This window comes from Hydractinia symbiolongicarpus, chromosome 8 (genome assembly GCF_029227915.1).
Source record: "Hydractinia symbiolongicarpus strain clone_291-10 chromosome 8, HSymV2.1, whole genome shotgun sequence".
NCBI classification, from domain to species: domain Eukaryota; kingdom Metazoa; phylum Cnidaria; class Hydrozoa; order Anthoathecata; family Hydractiniidae; genus Hydractinia; species Hydractinia symbiolongicarpus.
In genome coordinates, this window is record NC_079882.1 from 9,112,668 (window position 1) to 9,130,569 (window position 17,902).

Sequence of the window (17,902 nt, forward strand, 5' to 3'; positions counted from 1 at the left end):
ACATCATAAGACTACACGTTTTTTTCCACAAAGTGTATGTGTTTTTTCTGAGCTATATAAAAAGCATAGCGTATTAAAATCAGTAAAACAAAATGGAACCTAACATCAGAAATGGTTGCCTATTTTGGATATGATTACAAAAGTGTTCACCTATTGCCTATAATTATTTTAGTATGACTTACAGACACTAATTAATCGTTAATATGGGGTCAAGTGACCACTTTCCGCACGACGTTTGATTTTACATTGATAACAATGGTCATGCACACTCATTCCTGTAGGTAGATTATGTCATAGTCATAAGAAAAAGACTGATTATGTAAACAACAAACCACAGTAACAAAAGAAATTCCGCTTCAAGAGATAATTTAACCAATTTAAAAAACGCTATTTTTTTCACCCGAAAAAAATCTTTTTTTCCAATCAAATTTAAGGCCCCTTTCTGGAATTTGTTGTTATCAAAAAAATCAATGACACATGGATGGATATTATATATATTTTTTGCGCATTTGCGAAAGTTTTTTTCACGCGAAAAATAACTTTTTTTATCGATAAGCGAAATTTGTTTCGAAAACCGCGAAACGTGAAAGTTTATTGTGTAAATTGCGAAAATTCTGGTGGATCTGCAAATGGGATTTTTAAATGATTTTTCAAATATATGACTGTAAGCTCGACCCCAGCACCTTTTATCTAGAACTATCAGAAAGCGCAGCGCCGTTAAGAAGCAAATAGTCCTGAGGACGAAGTTGGGAAGAATTGACAATTCGACTTCTAAAGTCGACAAGAAACACGAGGTTCGAATTTGAAAATAAACAAGCAGGTTGAGCAAGGCAAATTTAACAACGAAGACATATTTTGATAGCAAATCTCAGGCTATTTGAATCTTTAATTAAATTTTCTTATTTCAGGAAACAAATTTTCAAAATTTTTTTACCCAAACTAAACTATTGTGCAGGTTTTTCATAGAAAGCACAAATTCTCTAGAAAATACTTAAAACGGAAACCACGCAGAACGCATTTTCTTGCACCTGCCTTTTTTCTTAGAGAAGAAAGTCTTTCCAAGCAAAGTTAGTTTGCTCTTACATACAGTAGAGCGAAACTTTTCGTATAATTTAGATGAATAATTTGATTTTGTAGAGACGAAAAACAAGTGATAAATTATTTAACATTCTTCCATCAATAACAAAAAGGCTAAAAAAACTCAATCTAATCGATAATTTCACGCTTTTCCACCTGTAGTCGTGCAATGTTTTAAAAACAAAAAGAATTACTATCAGTCAGGTCACGACAGAAGGGAACTGGGGATCAGGTTGTTTTTAATTGACGAGGTACAAGGAGAGACTAATAACCAATATTTAAAAAGATGAAATTGAGTATTAAATTGAAAGTAAAAAAACAAAATATATATATGGTCACCAGACTCCCGGAATACGAATATAATGTGATTTATCTTAAACTTTTTATCAAGACATTATATTATATAATCATGTTGACATATTTCATGCCACGTAACAGATCAAAAAATTCTTATGTATATAAACACAATTTAAATTATTCACCTCTAGAGAACAGAAGATGAGAAGGACACACCCTTGTATTTTTAATCAGTCGGTTTCTCTAGATTCTCATCTCCTGCTATCAATAATATTTATAGCAACGATACTACAGCGATACAAATTAATACGGATAATAATTATGATAATAATATATGAATACAACAGCAGTTTTACTGTCACGCTAACCATTTTTTAAATATTCAATAAATTTTAGAACAGGTGCGAAGAAGGGAGAGAAAATAGGTGCGACGGAGAGTAAGAATTAAAAGACAAAGTGAAAAAATTTAGAATTTTCTGCAAATGATGTGACGATTGTGAATTCAAATTCAAAATGGGGGTAAATTATCCACTATATAATCATCACAAAATAAACTTATCTAATCTAAATCAGAGGGCGGCACGTACGTAAAGCCAACAAAGGCGTCATCTGGATCATCCACGCTAGCTGAAACCATCTGATTTTCATTTGCTTTCGTTACCGAAGCTAAAGTTAAATTATGATATAGCAGAAATAATAATAAACAAGAATTCAGGGCAATGATGTTTGAATTTATTCTCGTATGTTTGACCAAGGCAGGCTACGTGTTTTTAAGTTTTTAAAGGACGTGCAAGGCATGAAAGCGCTCACATGTAAATTGGTTCTTGAACCGTACACTTTAAAACTGCGTGTTCACAATTCACTCAAAATGACTGAGCAAAATGACTGAGCAACATAACTAATACTACTAATCTATATTATAATACCCGTATACGTCTGTCCGTCTCTCACGCAAAATGGTAGCTTAGCTGCGCAAGTATAAAAAGGACGAGCGCACCCGTGGATTTTTCCACGGGCTAACGACTAGTTAGAAAATAATATTGTTTAGTCACCCTACGCTAACAATTTCTTTTGTCACCTCACTCTTAGAAATATTAAACTATTATCTGCTTGTGTTTATTTTGCCGTATCAACCATATTTTTTTCGTTCAAAATAATAGCCGACTCGCTACTATGTGTAAAAAATGCACGAAATAGCGATGCCGAGGACATGCACGACGGGTGATAAACTGAGGACCAGTATATATAGGACTGGGGAATTGATAAGAAAGCTTTAATACATTTATTGTTTATCACGTTTAATACCTGGTACTGGTTCCCGCACAAATTCGGGATCAAAATGCTTCAAGTCTAGTTGTCCACTCTAAAATAGAAATAATGCTATTTTTATCAAAGGCGGAACAGTTTTTTCCTGAAAAGTTTAAATGCTGTCAATTATGTGTTAAGAATTTTTTTTCTTCGTCTGTTTCTGAGAGGTAGGACTTTTATGGTAAAAGCTTTTACGAATTTGACCAAAAGTTGCTAATGTTTATGCAACAAACGAAGGAAACAAAAAGAGCTACTTACGACATTCGGGTTATACGGTGGGTCAATTTTCTTGTCATATAGATCTTGGAAATTAATTGTACGAAAGAATGGATGTGTTTTGATGTCACTCTGGAAGAAAATTATATAAACAATGAATTCGACTTAAAATATAAATAAAAAAGCGTCATACTGCTAACAATAAAAAAATGGCACTTACAAAATCTGTCTCTGAATTTCCTAACCTTTTACTTCTATCTTTTTGCAATAACTACAGAAAGAAAATTGATACAGCTTTTTAAGTGTAGAAACTTTCGCGAACATTGATCAAATTCGCGAAATTTTCCAAAAGGATCGATCTGCGAAAGTTTATCAACGCGAAAAAAGAATTCGACTAAGAACCTCAATTTCAATTTTATGCTTTGATAATAAAATAATACGCCTTGAAGTTCATTTCTTAAAACTTTAACAAAATACTTTATGACTATCAATTCGCGAATGTTCATGTTCGTGAAATGCAAAAATTTGCCGAATTTTTTCCACCTGCGTAAGTTTTTCACCAAATTTGAGCTTGTTCACTTGCTCAGGTGTTTTTAGTGGAAACGGTTGCAAGGTAGGGAACTGAATTTGTTCTTTGTGGATTATACTTCACGAAAATCAGTCATTTAGACCAATATTTGGATGCTAAAAGTTTGTTAAAAAAATTATTTATTATTTCGTTATTTGTCGGTTCTTAATTGTAACTGTAGACCACAAGAAAAATAGATTAAAGACAGACTGCGCTTAATGTTTGTGGAAGACATTTGCCAATTTTTAAAACAAATTCGAGCGTTTTAAGGTTTTTTGTTTTGTTTCTTAACAGCTTTTGCCTAAATTTTCGCCATATTTTAGGGATATTAAACAGAGATACAAGTAAAATCCTTTTAAAAAGGCAAAAAATCAATTTTTTTTAGAAAAACAGGCTGAAAAAACATAACGAGTTACAACTTTTTTTTCCAATTTCAATCTAGTATTCCATGGTCTGGCAGATATTCTTCCTAAATAAATATCTAGAAAAATTGCTCATACCTGTTCTAGTAAATGTCTTGCGCTTTGAGAAATATTGGTTCTTAAACGTAGAGGTTTGTGTAGAATGTTATCATACATCTCTGCTGTGTCACGTGAATAGAACGGTGGGAGGCCGTACATCATCTCATAGGTGACAGCACCCAAACACCACCAATCAACAGACTTGTCATACGATTGTTTACGTAGTACTTCTGGAGCAAGGTACTGGAAAAAAATTTCTCGGTTGTCATCTATTGTAGTATCTCAGGGCTCAAGTATCGGGCTTTTAAACCAATATACACAGTCTCACAAAAAGAAAAAACAAATTTTCGCAAAACACAAAGCCTCTTGGCTATATTATTAGGTATGTGTACAAAAACATTGCACCGTAGCCACAAGGCTAGAGAACTTAAAAAAGTAAATGAGCACATGTTAAAGGCATTAAACTTACCTCGGGAGTACCACAAAATGTTGATGTTGTTCCCTTTGGTTCAATTCCTTCTTTACATAATCCAAAATCAGTCAGTACAACATGTCCCTGCGTGCAAGAACATTTTTTAAAAAAAATAGATAACTAATAATCACCTTCCTTCTTAACTTTGTTGTATCAAATAGCCACTAGTACTCACCTTTGAATCCAAAAGAATATTTTCAGGTTTCAAATCTCTAGAAAAAGGGGAAAGTTACTAGTTACAAATCATGCTCTAGTTTGGCTTTTAAGAAGCAAAATAACACCCAACCAAATACCTGTATATTATTCCAAGCTGATGGAGATAACCAATGGCTGAACCAATTTCTGCAGCATAAAAACGCGCTCTAACACAAAAATAAAACAAGGTAACGTTTTTATTTTTACTTTGTTTATAATTTCATCAATAAAAATACTTGCTGCCCACGTTTTATGCTGAAGCTTTTTTCAAATTTGAATTTTTATTCTTACCTATGCTCAGGAAAGTATCTTTCTCTTTGCAGGTGGAAAAACAACTGAATAAAAAAATAAAGATGAAGCAGGATTGACGAAGTTCAGCCGAAAACAGATCAGACCAAAATAATTCAGACTTAAAGTTGATCAAACTAAAAATAGATTGGACGAAAATAGACATACCTCACCGCCATTAACATAATCCAAAACAAAATACAATTTGTCTGATGTTTGGAAAGAATAATGCAATCCCTAAAATGAATGTAAATATGTAGAGTATAAAAATTAAACGATTAAATAGAGGAGACACAGAGAGTAAACATATTATGAATGACTTTCACTTACAACAAGGAAAGGATGTTTCACATTCTGTAACAACACATTACGTTCCGCCATAATATGTCTCGCCTGAAATATGAAGATAATTTTGCATTACTATGTTATAAATAGGAGTTTATTCGAATTTAATGCTAGAACAGCTGCATACCTCATTTCTCTTGCGAATAGCAGCCTTATGTAGAACTTTAATTGCATAGAACTTATCTTCCACTTTGTGTTTTGCTAGAAGAACCTAAGAAATGGAATACATGTGTTTTACACTAAAAAAATATTATAAGGCCAAGACTTGTAAACAAATTTTTCTATGATAATAATACAAAAGGAATACCTTTCCAAAACTACCTTTTCCAATAACTTTTAAGAACACAAAATCACTGGGTTTAGCCCTAAAATAAAAACCAGGTATTGAGACAATTAAACTCTAAAAGTAATACCCAATATATTGATGAGTCATACATGTTTTTGTATTTTTTTAATATTTGATACATATAATTTCTTTGTAAACAGATTATATCTTGGTTATCTTCTAATATTTACGTAAGATTAAAATCAGATTAAGGCAAGAAAAAATATTATTTTGGAATAAATAATTTTAAAATGAGAAAAGCATTAGAATTTCTTTAATTTTTCTTCTTAACATGAAAAATTTAGTCAGCTTAAGCTATTCAGTTAGAAATATAACGATTTATATTCTTCACCTAACTTGCAATACCACTGAAAAACTCGATTGCTTTTACTTAGCCAGTATACGAGATCAACTATGTAAACATTGGTCTGAAACATCTATCATTCACAAGTACAAACTTCAATAGACTTACTTTGTAGATTCAGATTGTCCCAAATCAACTTTTTCCAATTCTGTAGTCTAAACATGAACCACCTTTATTTGCTCAAAAATGCTTAATACACAATGATTTCACATTAAAGCACGTTTGAAAGAGAATGTTTTACAGCACATGTTTCAAAGGGAAAACATTTTAAAATTAAAAAAAAAACATACAACAGAGTCAACACTGGGCTCAGTATCCTCTGGATCTTCATCATTGGTTATGGATGCATTTCGTGGATTATCCAGTTGCAAAAATTCTCGAACATCAGCACTTTGAAAAATAATAATAAAAAAAAAATGTTGCAAATCATTAACATTTTTTACAGTTAAAAAACAAAACATGTTCAGTCTCTAATTTAGATTTTGGTACCAACATTTAATTGATATTTTGTTAACAGGTAAGACAGAATAATTGCACGTAAAATCAAATTCATATAAACCACAAATAACAGTGGTCAATACAATAGAGTAGTAATTGAACAAAAATAAGTTTGACAGCTCTTTTCTACCAGCAAAAGAGGTTTTTTTAATTGGGAATGTAAATATAAGTGGCAAAAATTACAGACATGAGATTTTTTGTTTATGATTTGTTCGAGTGACAAGGACAAGATGGCAGATATTTTTAATAGATTTGATTTGTTCGGTGCACATTCACTCTTTAAAATATGCTGAATGCACCAAGGGAGTTAGCTTTCAGAAGATTGTTATAACCTGGATTTTCAGTTCTGAGTTCTGTACATGTCATGAACTACCAAACCAGCGTGTATGAAAGTAAAAAAAAACTTACTTCATCGATATACTTGCAATGCTTAAAATTTTGAACACAAAGTCATTCAATCCTTCTCTTCTCATCTTAATAAACTCTAAAATAAAAAGTAAAATATTTCCTAATATAAATAGTTTTTATTGATCTAAGTATATTTAACCAGATTTTTTTTGCGAAGTTGCGAAGCACATTGTTTTTTTAGTTTTTTTTTGGAAAAATGACAGCCTCCTAGAAGGAAAATTACATTTCCCTATTAAGGAAGTCATTAATAACAAATAACTTTTCTACACACAAAGATTAAGGTGAACATTAGGGTACCTCAAACAGCTATTACTTATGATAGGAAAGCTATTTCCCACATTACACAAATAAATTATAGCAAAGTATATATGTTTTTTTCTAAAAAAGATTTTGACAGAAAGAAAATTTGACAGATTTACCGGTTTTCACAAGAATCTGGGAAATTAAATTCCTGTCAAAATTAAACTTTTTCAACATCTGCTAAATTAAATTCTCTCCAGAATTAATTACTTTTTGCTCTCAATAAATTTCAAAAAAATCTAATTGGTAAGATTTTTATGAAAGGTTTTTTGGTTTTAGCATTTGACTTTGATTGAAATGTTCTTAACTGTTCCAAAAACCTATTCCAATATTCTCTGCATCAGTACATGTCAACACGAAATTTATACGCACTATGCCACATTCTTACCAGGATCAAAGTTGTTTCCAAATAATTTCTTTCCAGGAAGCTTCAAATGAAGTTCTGGATAAACCTTTTTTAACTAAAATAAGAACATGAAATAAAAAGTAAAAAAAAACAAAAAATAAGAAAATAAGAACTCAGATTGTGCAGAGCTTTTTAGATTGTTTTATAAAATAACAACCCTAATTTACGCATCATTTTTTAAAATTCTCAACCAAAACATTGCTTCTTGTTCAACAAAGAATATATGATTTCAATAAAAAATATTAAATGACATACACAGTTTCATACATGCATTGCCATCAACACACATACAATTAATAAAAATATATGTATGGATGCACACAAATAGGAAAAAAACAATTTGTTACCCCTGACCTTACATTTTACTGCATCATTTAATTGTAATCTATATAATAATATGCCAGTTCTGTGTGTCTGTAACAGGCAAAGTGGATATGTTCATTTTCCTTTGATCTTAACAAAATTTTCTTTGAAGTAACCGAAAAATGCATGTCTAATATGTTAAATTTTTTGACGTTACCGCGCGACGTCAATAACACTACTTTAATGTGAATATCCTATATTAAATTAATGAAGCTGTTACAGTGCACTTAAAACTTCGAGGCCAAATAACTTGGAAACGAGGTGGTGACGTCAATGATTTTTCACCGCATGGGTAACTAGGGACCACGTAGGACCAATTTGGGTAAGTTTCCCAAACCTGGGTCCCCGAATCCGTTTTGGAATGGACGGGTTGATGACGTCGTCAAAAAACCTTCAAACCCTAATATCTCTGCAACCGTTTATCAAAAGTACATGATCCTATACACTTTCTTGATCAGCGTTTCAAGATCTATACGATGAAGGCAACAGGTATACAAATTCCTAAAAAGGATTTTTAAGGTTTTAACAAGTCTTTGCTGACGTCAGCAAAATTTTTAAACCTTTATATCTTCTTAACCGTTCGTCAATAGCACATGATAATATATATTTTTCTCATCAGCGTTTTAATCTCTGCACATTACAGGAAACAAACTAAATTTCGGCAATTTTTTTTTGTATATGCACTGCTGACGTCATCTAAAATAACCTATTTTTTCCATCATCCTTCTGCCTAAGTGGATTTCTCCACGGGCCTTATCGACTAGTAATTTAATATTGCATCACATTATTTTACTCTTTTAACCAATAAAAAGATATCAAGTTGTAAAGTACTTTTTAACAATGCTAAGTCAAATCAGGCTAAATCCAATAATACACTAAGTACCAGGGGAGAAGGATTAAATTTTGAGTATTATTTAAGTTACTATAATGTAAGCAATGTGATGTGATTTCTGCATGCAAGAAGCGGGTTTTTACAGATGCAATGCATCACACAGAAGCAATTTTCCACATGCAGCTGAAATATATTGTTAAAATGTCACATTATTGAGTTATTTTTATTTTAAGCACAATAAAACATACAAAACAAAAATAAAGCATTCTGAAATACAATAAATTCCATAAATCAGGAGTTATATACTGTGGTGCAACAACACCGAAATTGAGGAGTACACTTTGTCATTGCTTATAGTTTGCCTCTTGAAAAAAAGAAAAAGCTATAAAAATTATGTAGATTACATCCAATTTTTTTAGAAAGACTATTCCACAAACAGTGAAAGGAACGAATGTTATTGTCTTTTATAAAACCAACACAGGATGCACAAATTTGTAATTATGTTTTTTACCTGTACTAAAAAGTATAATTATAGACTCTTAATAATAAATTCTGGCCCTAATATGAGATCATAATTTATGCAGTATAATTAAATTTGAAATTCTTTAAATGTGAATATCTTGAAATTGACAAGAGCTTTTTAAAAGATTTAACAAAGACTTGTTAAGCAACTTTTTAGGCTCTATAATATAAATCCAACATCATTTTACACCTTGGGTTGCCTTTAACTTCAGTCCAAAAAACTGTTTCTTTCCATTAAATGAAAATAGTTAACTGTAAGACTTTCCATTTTTTTTGTTTGATTTTATTGTTAAAGATTGTATAATTTTGTAAATGGCATTACTTTTTCCCAAATATTTAGACAATTTTTTAATACAGAGTTTGTAACTTTTTCCCATTGTATTTATGAACTCTTTAAAGTTCTTGACAATAAGTTGTCAAATACTTGCACAAACTTGTCTATCACAAGGAGTAGATTACTTCAATGTTTGAAAAATATAAATGTATAGATTATTAGTAAGATTAAAATAATAAAAAAAGTTCGATTGTGATAGGATGATCTTTTAATCAAATTTTTGTATTTTATATAATTTTAAAGCAAAATTAGAAAATTAATTGAATTTAAAATTTGAAAAAACAAATTTATTTCAAATTATATCATGATCATTGAGGAAGGTTTTTCAAAGAGAAGTCAATGACAAAATGTGTGTACAGCGGTGTTCATATTACACTATGACATTTTGAGATGGAATATAATAAGAATTTGTGTAAAATTTAAATTATTGTAAAATGTGCCACATGGCGGCATATGCACATATTTACATTATCATGGAAAAAATTATGCCCAACAATCTTCTTTACATGTCAATTATTTTCAAAAAAGAAAGGTGAAAAAATTAATTGATTTTAAAAGTTTTCTTCAAATGTCCTGTGGCTAAAACTTCATATTTGAGAGGTTGATCACATATACAGATGTTTACTACAATGGAAAAAGTTAATATGCATCTTGTGTTTACCAGTGAGAAACAATTTGAGCAAGGGAAGTGCATCATAAAAGACAACAAAATTAACAATGTCAATTACAATTTAATGCCAGAAAGGAAAGGTATTAATTACAAAAAAACTGTACAAAACAATTTTTACTGACACTATGTGAATACACATTATTCATACTACTTTCAGGCATATATATACTTATCCCTCAGGATTTATTCTTTAGGGGAAAAGTCAACAGTAATATTTTAACAGCACAAAAAGCTTTTGTTGAAATACAGTGAAATAGATGTATATTACATATAAGAAAAAGGTGTGAAATTTTACAGAACATTGACAAAAATTCCTAAACATGCAAAATTTCTTTTCTTTTCACTAAGCAAATGGCAGCTTACACACTGCTAAGAGAGTGAGACATAACAACATTAAAAGTTGTGATTCACAAGTCATTTCTTTTTTTCGCATATCAGAATTAGCTACTAAATATAAAATTGCAGATCAAAACTTAAATTTTAAAAATATATCACATCACACATCTTTATCAAAAAATAATATCAAAAGTTTGTTTCGCTACATTAAAACGTGATCGTATGGAGCCTGAACGTTGTTTAACTTAAACTTTTTATGGAAATTTTTTTACAGATCAATTTTAATATTTATTTTAAACCCTTTATGTGTTGTTCACATATTGTTTCTACACTATGCATAGACTTTTTTATAAGAATCATGGTTTTTGATTCTTAGAAAAACTACATTTTATGTCTTAAAGGAAATGGCATTAAGGAGGCTGATTGATATTTGATAAAAGAAGCATTACTATAATATTGAAAAATATATTAGAAATGAAAAATTCAAATTATTTAAGTTGTTAAAATAAGGTCTAACGATTCAGCATAAGCATATAAAAACATAAAAAAAATCAAGCCAAATGATTCTTATATAAAGAATTCTTACAAAAAGTGTGTACTGCACTTCATACACAACAATGAGAATGCAAGACAAATAAAACAACAGTTTTCTTATCAAATCGCCTAACCTTGTTATAATTAGAATGTATTTACTACTTTATACAAATAAAGTATAAACAAAAATTTACCCTGAATAGGGGTTTACATCATTTATTAAAATACTAAAGATAACTATTAAAAACATAATCAAATTAATTAACTTTTTGCACTTGAAATAACATGGAATACACTTTATTCTAATAATAAACACCATAAATAATGCAAAAGCATACATACCTTATCATAAAGAGTATGAAATTCATTATATCTTCTAAATATAAAATAATTCTTTTCTGGTGTTTTTATCAATACTTTGTAGACCTAAAATAAAATTTAAGGCTGGAATTGGTCAATAGGTACCTTGTTAGAAGTTTTATTACTCATAGTACATAAATATTTTATGAAAACATCTTAAATGTCAAAATCTTCCATTTGGTGTTAATATCACCTATTTGGTAAAACATTAACCATAGTAATTTTCACAGTTTAACTTTATGCATATACAAATGTAAAATAATACAATTAGAAAAAGAAAAAGCTTATAAAGTAAAATAATATAAAATGTTCTGAGTTTTGAAATTTGAAAGTAAACAAAATATATTTAGTAGTATCAGTTTCACTAGAAAACATCTGCCACAAATATTTATATAGGACCTTAATATTTTTCATGTATTTTGAGTATTAATAAACTTTAAATGTAAAATGCAAGGATGGTACATTATTGAAATCAGCTTTTGTACGCACGCATAATATCTTATTGGCAAAAGTACAAACTTTTGCCACCTTCACAAAACTAACAATACACATTTACCTTCTGATATATTATCATAATTACTAAAACTTTAAGGTTAACACTTACAGTATATTTCTTCGAGTTTTTGGTGTCAGAGCTCAAAGTTTGGGAATCAGGAACACTGAGACCTAAATCTTTATTGTTATTGGTTGGAGGAGCTGTAGTAATCGGGCTTTTTGGCATCTTGAAAAGCTAAAGTAAATTTATAAAAAGTAAATAAAAAGAGTATATATATATTTATAAAATAAAACCATATCCATTCATAAAGAACAATAAAATAAAGAACACCTCTTCAATATACCTAACATAGTAAAAAAAAAATTTATTGGTAATTTCATGGAAAACGGCCAAGGGACAGAATATTTAGCCAAAATAGTCAGTTATTTCAAGATTAAACAGTACTTTATTACTCATAATTATTACTAAAAAGGTAATTTTGTGCTTATTCTTAGTTGATTTGTTGTTGATAAAAAAGGAGAAATAAATATCCTTTATTTTGTGTAGTTTTTTTCCACGCTAGTATGAACTGTAATATTCCATTCGCAGCAAATAGATTTTTAGTATTACCTTTATTTACACTTATTTTACTACAGCAAATGAGTGCGAACCAATCTTAGATTTATCAGATAAACTGCAAATTTCATTCAAATTGATTGCGTGTGTTATTATGCTGGATATAAAAAATATACAAGTATTGGGGGCTTTTTGGCAACCTGTTATTCTATTTTGAGGATAATAGTAAACAATTTCATTTTTAAAAATTAGTTAATCTACCAGCACATAAACATAAACTGACATGTAGCTAGCTATTATAGCTAGCTAAATATCTAGCACTTTTCACTTTCTTAACACTTTTTGGTGATTACTCATTTCTGCAATAAAATACGGTTTATGCAAAAGTACAAAAAGATCATTTTTCTGATATCAGGAAAAACAAGTTATATATATAATTAAGGATAATTAAAAATAATATCTTACTGATATTAGTTTAAAAAACAGCAATGCATATGCGTTTGCCCGGTTTCAGGTCACTCCGATTCTTCTCTTGCCCCCACTTGGTTAAAGTGGTAAACATCAGCCTCAGTTTGATGTGGAATGTTTATTTTATACGAGGTCATATTAAAATGTCTTGATAAAAGTGCAGAGGCTTGACTTAAAGCAATCCCAGTCTAGTTCAACGATTACCCATAATGCACCGACCTAAACACTCTTTATAACACACTTACCGAGATAAATGTATTAGGAAAACTTATAAAAATTATTTTTAAGTTTGACCACTGATTTTAAAGTGCAGGAAGGGTAAAACGAAAACAATATTTTGGCCAAAGCAAGTAGTTTCTGGTCTGGCGTCATAATCATAATGTCATGTATTTTACCATACTAAATGACATAAAGAATAAAGTTTTTAGTGTTAGCATGTTATTATTTGTTTAATTTTTCCTCGGCTCTCATTGTATTGTTTTTCGTCCTCTTTAGCTTTATAGCTAGCCAGGAAAGTATATTACTTTCACATTAAAATTTAGTGCACAGAGTACAGTGTAGAAGCCTCTCACCAATCTTAAAGCATTAATAATGTGGGCTAGCTTTATCTTATAAATTGATATTGATCCAGCAAGGTAAAAGTACATGCAAGCATTAATATCTGCTACCTCTATTTATGCGAAGAAGGCAAGACAGGGTCCATGATGGCTGTTTCGTAACGGACAAAAATAACCAACCGACCGGGTTAGCTACCTAATCATATTTTGCGGTATTAAACTTTTGTGTGGCTTGTTTAATTAGAGCTTTCTCATGCAATATTTTGAAAAAATTCTTCAGGACTATTCGTAATGGCTGTGGGGCGTGACTTTAAAATACCCCCTTATTTTAATTTTACAATTACATTAACCATGTAGACCAACACATAGGTCGCGCATAGAAGCAATGCATCGCAATCATGTCCAGTAGGGTTAAATAATTTATTAAAAACTTCAATAAAAAAGAGAGTTGGTAGGGTGACTTTATCACCTAATATATTTTATGTCTGCCTAATATGTCTTTTTTTGTATTAGCAAGTGGAGCAAGCTGGACTCCCTGTTTTCAGTAACGAAGCCTACAAAAAGTGCTAAAATGTAAAGGCCTCTTTTAAGAGATTTACAGTTTCCCTCGGTATTTTTTGCTTGTTCTTATGAGTTGCAGTATGCTGTAATTTTTTGATTTTGGTTTAAGAACAATAGATATGTATGTACACAACATTGTGCAAGGCAGATGATAAATCTTGTGAAAGAGCTTTTTCTTTATAGTACTTCTTGTATGTTTTGCTACTGCATATAACTTGAGCCTGGGTGTATGGTCAAATGAGCAAAATGGTGGTCTACTTTTAAAGTATTCAATGTTTCTTTGTAGTTAAATAATATTTCATAATGAAGACAACTGAAGATGGAGAAATACGTATTGAAAATTCAAATGAAGACAGACGAGCACCATCTTGCTGTTTTTGTTTAGATGTCAGAATTGGAGCTATTTTAATTGGATTGATGTATTTGGTATGCATTTAAGTTTAACTATAAACTTCTGAATATAAATCCTATTACCAAAATTGATAGATATATACTTATTTATCAATAGCAGTTATATACAATTTAAATAAAAATATAATAAATAAAGAAAATAAATATAATAATTGGTCAGGGTAACAAAATTAAAATATATAATGCTATTGAAGGGAGACCATACCTAATAGCATGAAGCTAAGTCAAGGTTATGGCCCTTGGACAATTAAAGTCCACAAGTCTTTAACCATAAGTCCTTAAAGTTAATTTATCATTTGTACTTACAATTCCTTTAGATTGTATATTCCGCAATCATGGTTGGAAAAACATCAAAAGCATTAGTGGAAGAGGAAAAGAATGATCAAGATTGGAAGTACTATGTTGATATGCATGAAGTGATCGCTCAACGCCATAATGGTGAGATGCTGCCTTTTAATTAAACAATAATCTTTAGTTGATTATAGGTAATCCAACTGTAGAACTGCATGGTATATAAATACAGTTTTTTGGCATGGAGATTCGTTCTCATGATACCATTACACATCTGATCTTTACTTTCTATAGTTGACCAAAAACTAGTTGGAATGATAATTGCATCATTGATCTTCGTTCTTGTTGTGTTGATGATTTATGGAGCTGCTTTGGTAAGAAACTAGTATCATTTTTTTGTAAGAACCAGGAAATTAGAGTTCAGCGGCAGGTGTTCTTATTACTATCTCCCTTGCGAGGACAGTATTGGTTTCTAACTTGTAACTAACTATGTCCCAAATTGCCGCTGCGGAAGTTATAAACAAGGTTTTGTTTGCCATGTTTTATTTTAGAAACCGTTTCCTAGGATTCGAACCAGCACCAATAACCAACTAGGCTCTTCTTGATTCAAAATCTAATAAACGCTTTTTTGTATATCAAATATATTTATATCAAAATTCTAATCAGGCTTATCATTATTTTTTATTTTCTGTTTTTTTAAACAATAGACCTATTCTTTTTAAACCAAAATTCTTATAAAAGAAAAAGCATGTAGGTGTACACTATTCACTTTATTTAATACTTCCCTGCCCAAGTTCTCCTTGTTTTGCTTTATGTTAACAACCTTTAACACTCATCTTGATAACCATCACCGCTGCCCCTTTAATTATTTGGTTCTAATGTATCACACCTTTTATAAGAAATTTTGTTTTGGCTTGTCTTTCAGGTTAAAAAAATTGTTGTTTAGAATAATAAGAAGTAAGAATGATGACTAGCTTCGTTAGAATTTTGATATTTTTTTAAAAAGCGTGTATACCCTGAAGCAACATGTTTAAAATAATTTTTTTTAAAAATTACTTTTTTAATAACGCTGGTTGCACTATATTTAGCTGCTCTAAATTTGGGCAAACTTAGTTAACATCTTAAGGTTTTATTGTGTCACACAGGCCAAGTGGCATGCAGTGCATGCGACTTCGCCTGTGCAGCACTACTTTGGGCTTTTTCATGCGAAAATTAAACAACAGAATTGGGCGTGCCACCATTTATATGAATGTATTGCAGTTGCATCTTTTTAAAATGAGATAATTTATGCAGCTTCTGCATTTGGTTGTTATTGTTTTGTTTTTGTATTGTGAACATTTGTTTATTTATTTTACCATGTATTATAAATATTTAAGATGCAAAAAATTTTCAGTCATTCCCAGCCTGTATGGCTTTGTTGTTCACATTGCTTTTAATTTTTTTTTAATTGTTATTTTTTCGTATTTAGAGAAGATCGAATTTCATCGTTCCTTTTTTTTGTTGGCAAGTGTTTGAGATGTGTCGATCAGTTTTGATTGCTGCTACCACCGTCAACCAAGCTGCTCGAGTAAAATTTATAATGGAAATGGTAAGAACTCTTATGCATTATTCACATACAGTTTATTCTGTAATTTACACTCATAATTCATTTTTTATGATCATTTTTCTGTCCTTAGCAAACTGGTGATGACAAACTTATAAATATGAGCCTTCCTCGATTCCGCATGATATTGATCACTGTTTGGCTTATTGTTCTCACTATTATGGTAAGATTCTTACATATCGTTCTTTTTCACTGTGATTCCAATGTTTTCTATACAAAAGAAAATGGATCAATTTATTATCCTGAATAAATGTGTGAAGGAATAAATGGATGAATGAAAGTTTTCGAGTTCCACAGATTAATTTTTTGTGACGTCGTATGTTCTAGTTGTACCTGATGACTGTGATCTGGGTTTGTTTTAAACACTGCAAGTCAGTTGAAGACCGACAGGAAAGATTGGAAGCAAACCCCTCATATTTCGCCTATCATACTGCGGATATGGATGCTGAGGTATGGACACTAAACACCTTTTCTACTGTACGCATTGTGGATTCTTCTGAATGCGCAATTTGTTTATCAGCCTAAATAAGTTACTGTCGATACTATTTTTACTTTTTATATTTCTTTCAGAATCTTCTTCCAAGTTACGACGATGTATTGAAGGCCAACCCACCACCCGCGTACACACAGTAACGAGACAAGAAAAAGATTCGTTTTAAAGGAGATGACAGTGTTTTTTGTATTTTGTCACTTGCAGGTGAATTGTAGTAGTAATATGTAAGATTTAGTTAAAAGCATCTCGTAGTATTTTGCTATATATATATAATACTCTATTAATTCAAATACGCCAATGCTGCAACGAAGTATCAACTGAAATATAGATCTACTTGTTCAACATCCATATTTACGCTAGAGTTGAGTTCGTAAGATTTTATTTTCTCCACACTTTTGTTTATACATTGTAACAGAAAACGAGGGTGACGACTTAATACTTGTAATAAAAAAAATATTGGGAAAACTGTTTTCGTTTCTCTATCCCTTCCTTGTGTGTTCATTTTTCAGCTATTAGGGCTTGATAAGTCTTGGGAAATATTAAAGTTGCAGAGACGATGTTAGACTGGTAGATGTCTGTCGTCTTAGCTTTAGCTTAAAAGGTCGTCATATAATTTACCCTACAAAACTTTACAATACTCTGCAAAACCACAATAGCATTATTTCTCTCACAAGACTGTTAAAGCACACTATGAAATTATTACATACTAGTCGTTAGCCCGTGGAAAATCCACGGGTTCGCCCGTCCCTTTTATACCGCATTGCGTGCTTCTCGCTATTGCGCAGCTAAGCCACCATTTTGCGTGACAGACAGACAGACGTATACGAGCATTATTATATAGACTAGCCGTTAACCCGTGGAAAAATCCACGGGGTCGCCCGTCCTTTATATACCGCATTTCGTGTTTCCGTAACAGGACGCGGCTTTCGCGGACAGACAGACAAAATACGGCTATTATTAAAGAGGCTAGCCGTTAACCCGTGGAAAA

The 17,902-nt window shown here is 30.9% G+C and overlaps 2 protein-coding genes across 2 annotated transcripts; one reads left to right on the top strand and one right to left on the bottom strand.

The window, feature by feature from the left end:
- Positions 1 to 1,161: 1,161 nt before the first annotated feature.
- LOC130654653 (serine/threonine-protein kinase Sgk1-like) lies at positions 1,162 to 13,151 on the bottom strand. The gene is made up of 20 exons (XM_057457267.1): positions 12,996 to 13,151; positions 12,084 to 12,209; positions 11,462 to 11,545; positions 7,511 to 7,583; positions 6,823 to 6,898; positions 6,207 to 6,306; positions 6,025 to 6,071; positions 5,535 to 5,592; positions 5,355 to 5,438; positions 5,213 to 5,275; positions 5,051 to 5,119; positions 4,886 to 4,929; positions 4,693 to 4,761; positions 4,575 to 4,611; positions 4,397 to 4,483; positions 3,967 to 4,170; positions 3,119 to 3,169; positions 2,941 to 3,030; positions 2,680 to 2,737; positions 1,162 to 2,040 (listed from the first exon to the last, which is right to left on the bottom strand). Exons 2-20 carry the CDS (start codon positions 12,198 to 12,200, stop codon positions 1,934 to 1,936), a joined length of 1,518 nt encoding a protein of 505 aa, XP_057313250.1. The 5' UTR covers positions 12,201 to 12,209; positions 12,996 to 13,151; the 3' UTR covers positions 1,162 to 1,933.
- Positions 13,152 to 14,382: 1,231 nt separating this feature from the next.
- Positions 14,383 to 17,379, top strand: LOC130655285 (lysosomal-associated transmembrane protein 4B-like). The gene is made up of 7 exons (XM_057458020.1): positions 14,383 to 14,542; positions 14,845 to 14,965; positions 15,113 to 15,192; positions 16,287 to 16,406; positions 16,495 to 16,584; positions 16,749 to 16,871; positions 16,992 to 17,379. The coding sequence occupies exons 1-7, from the start codon at positions 14,420 to 14,422 to the stop codon at positions 17,052 to 17,054; spliced, it is 720 nt and encodes a 239-aa protein (XP_057314003.1). The 5' UTR covers positions 14,383 to 14,419; the 3' UTR covers positions 17,055 to 17,379.
- Positions 17,380 to 17,902: the final 523 nt, after the last annotated feature.

Bases quoted from the DNA above. Each gene is read 5' to 3' on its own strand.
- LOC130654653 (XM_057457267.1), bottom strand. From the start codon at position 12,200: ATGCCAAAAAGCCCGATTACTACAGCTCCTCCAACCAATAACAATAAA. The intron at 6,072-6,206 runs GTATGTTTTTTT...GTTCATGTTTAG, and splicing joins AGCCCAGTGTTGACTCTGTT to ACTACAGAATTGGAAAAAGT. The intron at 4,930-5,050 runs GTATGTCTATTT...TTTTTTATTCAG, and splicing joins ATTATGTTAATGGCGGTGAG to TTGTTTTTCCACCTGCAAAG.
- LOC130655285 (XM_057458020.1), top strand. From the start codon at position 14,420: ATGAAGACAACTGAAGATGGAGAAATACGTATTGAAAATTCAAATGAA. The intron at 14,543-14,844 runs GTATGCATTTAA...CAATTCCTTTAG, and splicing joins TAATTGGATTGATGTATTTG to ATTGTATATTCCGCAATCAT. The intron at 14,966-15,112 runs GTGAGATGCTGC...TACTTTCTATAG, and splicing joins GATCGCTCAACGCCATAATG to TTGACCAAAAACTAGTTGGA.